Here is a 10,105-nt window from a genome sequence, read left to right as displayed (position 1 = left end):
GTATCTGCATACCTAACAAATTCAGCTCAAGCCACACATTGGGAAATCATAATTATTGATATTTTACTACTGCTATGGTATGCGTGTGCAATGATATCATCGGAATGTTACGCCATCTGAGATGCATTTTTCTATGAATCGCTCGTATCAATAAGCATTACTTTGTATCTGCATACCTAACAAATTCAGCTCAAGCCACACATTGGGAAATCATAATTATTGATATTTTACTACTGCTATGGCATGCGTGTGCAATGATATCATTGGAATGTTACGCCATCTGAGATGCATTTTTCTATGAATCGCTCGTATCAATATCACAATGTGACTAATTTTCATATCGGATATCGGGAAAGTATCTCGTTAGATGACTTGCCACTTGATACCTGTCCAATATTAATCACAGATATAGATAGGTATTCCAACCTATTAGCATCCCATCATCTGATATTTTTTTCAGTGGAGATATTTGGGGTTTGGAATGGGGAGACGAAATTTGGTAACACTTTAAAAGAAAGACTCTTGTGGGGGTTCTATATTTTTTTAGGCAACAAATAAGCTTGGTAATATTTGCGGGGAGATGTGGCAGATTAACCTTCCGCGCCACTTTCCAAGCTAACTAGGCTGGCTTGTAGCTGTCGGCTTTGATTGCTCGCTATTTTAGGGTAAATTCGTACCCTTGTCAGGACACAGTTGGTGAGTTCAAGAGGTGGTTGAAACAACGGAAAAGCGGAGTAAAAGAAGCCCGACAAGGATGCCTCTTACAAACTCTTTTTCATGTCAGAGTTTTTCTCGTTAGCAAATTTAAAGAAGAAAATGAACACGTAAAGACACACTACGTAATCTAGATTAGTGCTACCGTTTTCCCATCCAGGTTAGCATTCTTAGTGCTTCTACTACTGAATCAGGAAACCCGGTCGTCAATCCGTCGCCTATATTATTCATGAGCGGAAAACTCATCCTGTTCATTTATTTATTTATTTAGAGTATTTAAACTCTTTATTGGTTATAATTCAATGTACACAAATACAAGAAGTTACAAATAAAGGGCGAAATTATTGCCCGGGGCAATCTCTACCATTCAACCCTGTGCATACAAAAAGTCACATTGTTATTTGGTGCGAGCTTGTAACTACTTACTTAATTTCCGTTTCCGGAAACACCTTTAAATCTTGAACTTCCAGAAGTTTGCACCTTGAACAGCTCTCTGGTTGGCCTCCTTTAGGTCATCGTGTGTGCAGGTATTCTCCAATTGTTCACAGTTGAGAAGATGTACATACTAGCTTGTACCAAGTATGTACCTATGAGTAATTGTACCTCATCTTATTCATTCATTTATTTTCGTGCCCATCTTGTCACCACTTCCTTAGACTCCAGCCAGGATTGTTACTCATGCCATGTTTAGTCAGCTATGTTGTTACTGAGGTCATAAAAATTCCTGGAATCATTAAGCTTGTGCTGGTGACTCAAAGTGTAGACTGCATTCTTCAAGTGATTGTGTGACGTCAGAGTGTGCTGGAGTTCACTGAATCAGCTGTGCGCCAAATGTACTTGAAACTTGAAACGTGAGGAATTTGTAGTTTTATTTATCCTTTAGAAGATTAGTATGGCTTGTAACTAACTGCAAACGCGGTATGTCGATTGTAGAAGGAATCTGACCAATGAAGTAGACCCATGGTGACTGAAAAATTGAAATAATTATTTAATATTTTACTCATTTTCGATTTACCGGATATTATGATCTCTTGACATTATTGCTTACCATCATATTTTACGTGAGGAATTTGTAGTTTTATTTATCCTTTAGAAGATTAGTATGGCTTGTAACTAACTGCAAACGCGGTATGTCGATTGTAGAAGGGAATTTTTTTTTGCCGGTTGAGTTTATAGCAATAATAAATCTGACCAATGAAGTAGACCCATGGTGACTGAAAAATTGAAAGGGTAATAATTATCTAATATTTTACTCATTTTCCATTTACCGGATACTTGACATTATTGCTTACCATTATTTTTCTTGGATACTTGATTGTTGACTCTCATCCGACTGATCTGTGACATATTTTTTCTTAACTATCTTTCTTTGAAAGGACCATTTTTATTCGTTCTGTGTTCAACGTGCTATAGCTGCTGACTATTATTCTGCACCCCAGCGTATGTGAAGAATCCATACGACGATATAAGGGAGAGGTCTCTTGCGTTAGTTTCCGTTTCCACCCTGTATTTATCCCCTCCAAAAGACAACCCAGTATTACAGGTGTAGGGAAACGGTTTATAATTTTCGCCCCAGACAGAAGGGTTGACTTGCCTAACCCTTTTTTATATTATGCAGGTCTTTTCCTGTGTAAATACTGAAATATTTTTGTTTACATTAAACTTGGGTAATTATAATGATGCTGATTAAGTTGGGACGCACCGCTTGCTTGTTCAATAGGGCGGATTACGATTTTTAGGGGTTTGTTTTCAATGGCTGTTGGCAGTTTCCAACAATTTGCGGCTTTTGCTACCTCTAGAAACAAATTCGGAATCATTGGACTTGGGTAATTATAATGATGCTGATTAAGTTGGGACGCACCGCTTGCTTGTTCAATAGGGCGGATTACGATTTTTAGGGGTTTGTTTCCAATGGCTGTTGGCAGTTTCCAACAATTTGCGGCTTTTGCTATAGAAACAAATTCGGAATCATTGATTGCTTAGTCATTATCATTGGAAACCATTATCTGTCCAAGTCTAGAGGAAGGTCTCTTTCTTATTTTGTTCACCTAGTTCTCTATTCGGCGTTTATACGACCATAGATTTTTCCAATTTATCATCGTAACCGTAATCTTGAGCATTTCGTTAAATTCATGTCTCACTCCAAGTCTAGAGGAAGGTCTCTTTCTTATTTTGTTCACCTAGTTCTCTATTCGGCGTTTATACGACCATAGATTTTTCCAATTTATCGTCGTAACCGTAATCTTGAGCTTCGTTAAATTCATGTCTCAGAGACGAATCCCGACTAAAAAGTTTTGGTTCGAAGCTGCATCACACTTGAAGACACTTTTGGAGTGTTGCACATACTTGTCACAGACACACTCATCGTTATTCACACTTTATCCTGAGAATTGGGTGGAATCCTCGTCATGATTGAAGGGAGAATAAAAAGCTTTAGGGATGCAGCAGACAGGGAGGGAATGGCGAAGAAAATGGGAACGGTACAGAGCGATGTATATTACACTTTTCTGTCTAGACGGAACGGATTTCAAATCGATACAAGTCTTTTCTCTCTGTGCTTCCCCCGCCTCCTTTGTTCTCAACCTCTTTGGAAACCAAGAGAGAAAAAAAGTCACATCATTATGTATTATGTTGAGCAGAAATAAATGGAAAATGGGAACGGTACAGAGCGATGTATATTACACTTTTCTGTCTAGACGGAACGGATTTCAAATCGATACAAGTCTTTTCTCTCTGTCCTTCCCCCGCCTCCTTTGTTCTCAACCTCTTTGGAAACCAAGAGAGAAAAAAGTCGCATCATTATGTATTATGTTGAGCAGAAATAAATGTTAACTTCTCGGGTATGTTTGAACTTTGAGAGTGGTGTTGACTTGACTTTAATTCCTGGGTCTTCATAGTTTATAGACCAGTGGAGTGATGCTGCCTTAACTTTGGTTATTGGGTCTTTATGATGACTGAACTTTGATTCCTGGGTCTTAAATCGTTATTGACTATTGGATTGTTGAAGTGAAGAAGATTCGTGCTAAATATTAGGGTAACTTTTCGTCAGCTTCATGATATAATTTGTTTAAATTTGAAATAAGACCCATAATTTCCGTTCATTTCTGCTATACCGTCTGGTTAATGTACATATAGGATTGTTCCTATAACTATTCTATTGCTACACTAGCTAGAATTTTCTACTTGATTCAACCGTAATAGTATTGACTTCTGGTTGATTTATGCAGAATTATAATTATAGTACCCATAATTTCCGTTCATTTCTGCTATACCGTCTGGTTAATGTACATATAGGATTGTTCCTATAACTATTCTATTGCTACACTAGCTAGAATTTTCTACTTGATTCAACCGTAATAGTATTGACTTCTGGTTGATTTATGCAGAATTATAATTATAGTACCCATAATTTCCGTTCATTTCTGCTATACCGTCTGGTTAATGTACATATAGGATTGTTCCTATAACTATTCTATTGCTACACTAGCTAGAATTTTCTACTTGATTCAACCGTAATAGTATTGACTTCTGGTTGATTTATGCAGAATTATAATTATAGTACCCATAATTTCCGTTCATTTCTGCTATACCGTCTGGTTAATGTACATATAGGATTGTTCCTATAACTATTCTATTGCTACACTAGCTAGAATTTTCTACTTGATTCAACCGTAATAGTATTGACTTCTGGTTGATTTATGCAGAATTATAATTATAGTACCCATAATTTCCGTTCATTTCTGCTATACCGTCTGGTTAATGTACATATAGGATTGTTCCTATAACTATTCTATTGCTACACTAGCTAGAATTTTCTACTTGATTCAACCGTAATAGTATTGACTTCTGGTTGATTTATGCAGAATTATAATTATAGTACCCATAATTTCCGTTCATTTCTGCTATACCGTCTGGTTAATGTACATATAGGATTGTTCCTATAACTATTCTATTGCTACACTAGCTAGAATTTTCTACTTGATTCAACCGTAATAGTATTGACTTCTGGTTGATTTATGCAGAATTATAATTATAGTACCCATAATTTCCGTTCATTTCTGCTATACCGTCTGGTTAATGTACATATAGGATTGTTCCTATAACTATTCTATTGCTACACTAGCTAGAATTTTCTACTTGATTCAACCGTAATAGTATTGACTTCTGGTTGATTTATGCAGAATTATAATTATAGTACCCATAATTTCCGTTCATTTCTGCTATACCGTCTGGTTAATGTACATATAGGATTGTTCCTATAACTATTCTATTGCTACACTAGCTAGAATTTTCTACTTGATTCAACCGTAATAGTATTGACTTCTGGTTGATTTATGCAGAATTATAATTATAGTACCCATAATTTCCGTTCATTTCTGCTATACCGTCTGGTTAATGTACATATAGGATTGTTCCTATAACTATTCTATTGCTACACTAGCTAGAATTTTCTACTTGATTCAACCGTAATAGTATTGACTTCTGGTTGATTTATGCAGAATTATAATTATAGTACCCATAATTTCCGTTCATTTCTGCTATACCGTCTGGTTAATGTACATATAGGATTGTTCCTATAACTATTCTATTGCTACAATAGCTAGAATTTTCTAGTTGATTCAGCCGTAATATTATTGATTTCTGGTTGATTTATGCAGAATTATAATTGTAGTACCCATAATTTCCGTTCATTTCTCCTATACCGTCTGGTTGATTTATGCATAAGATAGTTCTTATAGCAATATGCTATTGCTATAATAGCTAAAATTTCCCAGAATATTCTAATTACATTTACTAATTTATTACTACATGTGGCCATAATCATATTGTTATTTTACCCATATTGCCTTGCAGTTTGGGTTTTACTTCCGTCCGTTTTCATACTTTTACTCTTTATTTTCACTTGAGTGAAAACAAAGTGAAAACATACAAGAAAACGGACGGAAGTAAAATTCAAATACTTGTACAATATAATCGTTGGCCAAATGAGCAACCTAAGAAGAAGAAGAAAACGGACGGAAGTAAAATTCAAATACTTGTACAATATAATCGTTGGCCAAATGAGCAACCTAAGAAGAAGAACAAGAAAACGGACGGAAGTAAAATTCAAATACTTGTACAATATAATCGTTGGCCAAATGAGCAACCTAAGAAGAAGAAGAAAACGGACGGAAGTAAAATTCAAATACTTGTACAATATAATCGTTGGCCAAATGAGCAACCTAAGAAGAAGAAAAAAAAAAAAAGAAACAAGAGAGGTTATTAGTACAGAACAAAAGCAGAGTATTTATTGTTTTTTACATCCATAACCAAAATGTACTCACAAAAATTTTAAAATATGAAAAAAATGACACAATTTGTACAAGAAATAAATTTTTACATGGAAAAAATGGACCGAAAACAACAAAAAGAATTGAAAAAAATGACAAGGTTGAAAAAATTGTTGATCAGGCTTATTTAGTGCTGGATTCGAGAGGTTCATGTTATTTTGTCACAATATTAAGTTGGCATGACGTTTTGGCCAACCAAATTTAAGTATTTGCCAACCAAATTTAAGTATTTGGTTGGCCAAAACATCATATTTTATATTAAGTTGGCATGACGTTTTGGCCAACCAAATTTAAGTATTTGCCAACCAAATTTAAGTATTTGGTTGGCCAAAACGTCATATTTAAAAAAAAAAACTTCAATTCAGAGACATTCGTACTCGACATAGCAGTGACATTCGTACTCGACATGAACCTCTTGAATTCAGGATAAGTGTTTCATTATTTCAATATGAAACTTATTTTACCGTCCAACATACAACTAATATGAAATTGGAAAATTTAAGTAAGGAATATATTAGGATATAGAAACCCTTAATGTTATTAAGTTCCTGTTGGAAAGAGTAGTTGAGGTATGGGGAAACACGGGCTTAAAAAAATCGTTCATGTGCATGAGAATTTTGTCGTTAGTTTCTTCCACTTCATAGGCATGAATGTGAAAATCAAACCATAAGCATTTTATTTGTGAACCTAAGAACAATATGTTGCTCGTATCATTATGATTTACAAATATTTCTTCAACCTTGAAAAAACTGTAATCTTCTATTTCAAAAGCCACATCTACTAGAAGTACGTCCCCTACATGAAAGCATGTTCCATTCAATTTAAAAAAATTACAACTGAAATATTCAGTTTGAAAAGAACTTTCATTTAGATCTTTCTGCAAAAGAATATGTATTGGTGGAAGTGAAGGAACCTTTTTCTTGCCACAAGAGAAGAAACTAAATGGTCTTTTTTCAAGAAACAAATGATTCAAGCTAAGTTGATTTCTTAAAGCCACAGTTCTGCAGATATTGGTTTTGTTTAAAGAAGTTCTAGCTGCTACTTTAGCCACCCTATGCTTGGCTTCGAACCGCATTGTCCACACTTGTGTTAATGGACCAAATTTTTCAAACATTGTATGATAGTGAATGAGAAAATGAAATTTGGGTTTCAAAGGGGTTCCTACTACACGCTTAAAGCTTTCATTGAACTCTAGCACTAGACGTTGAAATAAAATAATTTTAGGACTATACACCCTATGTGTAAGTAATTCGTCTAAAATTTGACGTAAAAGAAGATACAGTTTCCACCCTTCATTGTCTTCTGGCACGAAAGAACCAACCATGACACCGAAATACCTAACCAATACTAACATTTCAGATGCTGAGGTTTTCACCCTAAGCTTAGAACCAATGCAAACAATGGCATTTACAGGTTTGGAGGATTTATCAGGACCGTAATTAAAATTGGTAATTCTGGCAACCAAAACACTAAACATTAAAATTCTTTGATCAAGTACAAGATAATTGACGAGAAAATCCATCACATATCGACACGTTCCTTCAAGAAAATCGTGAAGCACATCTACTGTGACATTTTCAAACATGTCAAATCCTCGTAAGGCAAGAAATGCACACTTTTCTTTTATTCCAGTTTGACTAGGGTCACTAAGAGATAAATCATCCGTGTAATTGTCATTGTTCCTCAAATAGATGGCATTTTCCTGGCACATTGATTGCATTTGAGCTTTATTAACCCTGCAAATGCGACAGCAATGCTGCGCAACAAAACTCTCAACAAATCCTAGAATACCATTGAGTCCTAAATTGTCACCCGAGACAGCAGCTACATGAAATTTTAGGGTCATACTTTTTCCATCAAGAAAAGCGGGAATTCCGGAATGGCTCAAACCATTGAGCTCATCAATTATTTTTCCAAAAGTTACACTATTACCAAAATTGGTCCTATCTGCAGAGTGAAATAGTCCCAGTAAAAAGATATTTGTCAGTTGTGAAAAATACTTTCGAGGCAAAATTGGCACTGATACATAAACTGCTCCCAACTTTTGAATAGAGTTATGAGATCCCAAAGGATTATTTGTTTCAAAATCATCAAAATACAAAATGAGAGGGAAATTGAGTACATCATCTCTTTTATCAAAATTGTTTTGCATTTTCCGCCAAACTAACCCTTGTACAATATTTTCTTTGTAATCACCGGTACAGTATAAATGAGATAAATATTCAACACAATCCTCAAGGACATTGGGAATTGAAAAAAACTTGGTTAAAACAAATTTTAATGGAATGACCTGCATGGTGCAATTGACGTGCACCAATCCCTTATTATGGGTGTATTCTAGTCTGCTACCAATAACAACTTCCGCGGGTAAAACTAAAGATCCTACTGATTCGAAATGCTCCAATCTCTTATAATCAGACGAAAAGTCACTCAATTTAGAACTGAAGTTTTTCAATGTTTCATGAAATGTTACATTTTTTGTTTCCACAAGTTGGGAAAACATGTCATTATAATTGTCAAAAAACTGTCTAAATTCAACCGAGAAATCTTGAATTGTATTACGTGGAATTTGAGGATTTGCATACAATTTTGCAAAGAAAACCTGAAGATCAGTCATCAGGGCATTTAACGATTCATTTGAATTAGGGGGCCCAATAATGACAGAAGTTCCTACACTCTGATCAACATTAATACTAGCAATACTCTCTGTAGACTCTGTGATTCTAGTCATTTCATTAAGATTGTGAAAACTGTTTAAATGTTTGACAAAAGATTTTCGAGAAGATAAAGTTTGCTTACAATTTTCTTGGCCGCAAATAAAACCTTTAATTGAAGCTGGTGAATTCCGACATAACATGCGGATATGAGTTAGAAGCAACTTTACAGTTGTAAAACTCTTTTTGCAACCATAACAGATGAACATGGCCATTAAAAATGAATTAACAACATATTGAACATTCTCGATAATTTAGTTTCAATCAATCTTTGACTATTTTCAATTTTCAGAATGGAGACCGAACTCCTTGAGTAATTTCAGTAAGGTCTGATTCGGTGGCATGTCATATTTTGTTTTAATTTTAAAGAATCCCAATTGTAAAAACATCCACACATCATGACATCCTTCAGGATATAGACAGTTAGTCATCATAAAAATTTTAAACAAAGTATCTACTGCTGTGACAATATTAGGTTGCTCATAAAATATAGAGTCCACAACTACAAATACTTTGGTCGGATTCAATGGCGAACTTCCACAGTATACAATGTGTGGCTGAATTCTTTTTAAGGAATCTGATGAATCCCTGATAATGCCGCTGGAGACAATGTTAGATTCCGAGTCTACTTTAGAAATAAATGTCTTAACAACATCTAATCTTGAGAACCTTGAATTTGTCTTACCCTTGGCGGTAGGATGGGCAACTAAGTAGGGTAATAACAGCAAGGCAACAATACTTGTAGGGTTGTTGGTTGAATCTGTGTCATTAGTCGATGGAACTGCCTTCAATTCATTCAAGCAATTGTTGATCCCCTCCTTCACTGGTCCCGATGTTTTGAGAGCATCACTTTTCCGCCTTGCAAAATTGCATATTCTTGATCCTAGAGCAATTAAATTGTTGAATAATTGGTTTTCTTTCTGGGCATACTGCACATTGAAGTCTTTTAACAACTGAAATCAGAATAATTCAAAATGGGATTACAATGGATTCTCAACTACCATGTTATGAAAGTAAACTCGGGCGAAGCTCCCTGACCAGCTTTGAGTCCTGATCTGACCAGCCCTGAATGTAAAAAAGCAAAGATGTTCCATCTTTGTCACATTTGAGTGCTTCAAACCAAATTTCAAGTTTTAGCTCGTACAATTCTCGAGATATTATGTTTACAGACAGATGGACACACACAGACCAATGAGTGAAACTTTGGATTCAGGCTCTAGGGACCTCAAAACGTGTTTTGGCATTAAAAACTGACTATCGAAAATTTCAGCCGATTACAATTCCTTCCCGTAGGATAAAGAAAGTAAAAAAAAGTGTATGAATGTACATGAAGGCCATTGGCATCTA

At 35.2% G+C, this 10,105-nt stretch overlaps 2 protein-coding genes across 2 annotated transcripts; both read right to left on the bottom strand.

Moving 5' to 3' along the window:
* Positions 1 to 7,396: 7,396 nt before the first annotated feature.
* LOC103521131 lies at positions 7,397 to 8,775 on the bottom strand (the record flags this gene model as incomplete). The annotated part of the gene is made up of 1 exon (XM_008486238.1): positions 7,397 to 8,775. A coding segment is annotated over exon 1 (1,379 nt), but the record flags the coding sequence as incomplete, so codon positions are not given.
* Positions 8,776 to 8,878: 103 nt separating this feature from the next.
* LOC108253907 lies at positions 8,879 to 9,711 on the bottom strand (the record flags this gene model as incomplete). The annotated part of the gene is made up of 1 exon (XM_017448721.2): positions 8,879 to 9,711. A coding segment is annotated over one exon (672 nt), but the record flags the coding sequence as incomplete, so codon positions are not given.
* Between the last annotated feature and the right edge of the window lie 394 nt (positions 9,712 to 10,105).

This window comes from Diaphorina citri, unplaced genomic scaffold (assembly GCF_000475195.1).
Source record: "Diaphorina citri unplaced genomic scaffold, Diaci psyllid genome assembly version 1.1 scaffold4567, whole genome shotgun sequence".
In the NCBI taxonomy this organism is placed as follows: domain Eukaryota; kingdom Metazoa; phylum Arthropoda; class Insecta; order Hemiptera; family Psyllidae; genus Diaphorina; species Diaphorina citri.
Note: the sequence above shows the minus strand (reverse complement) of the source record. Positions and strands in the feature narration are given on the sequence as shown.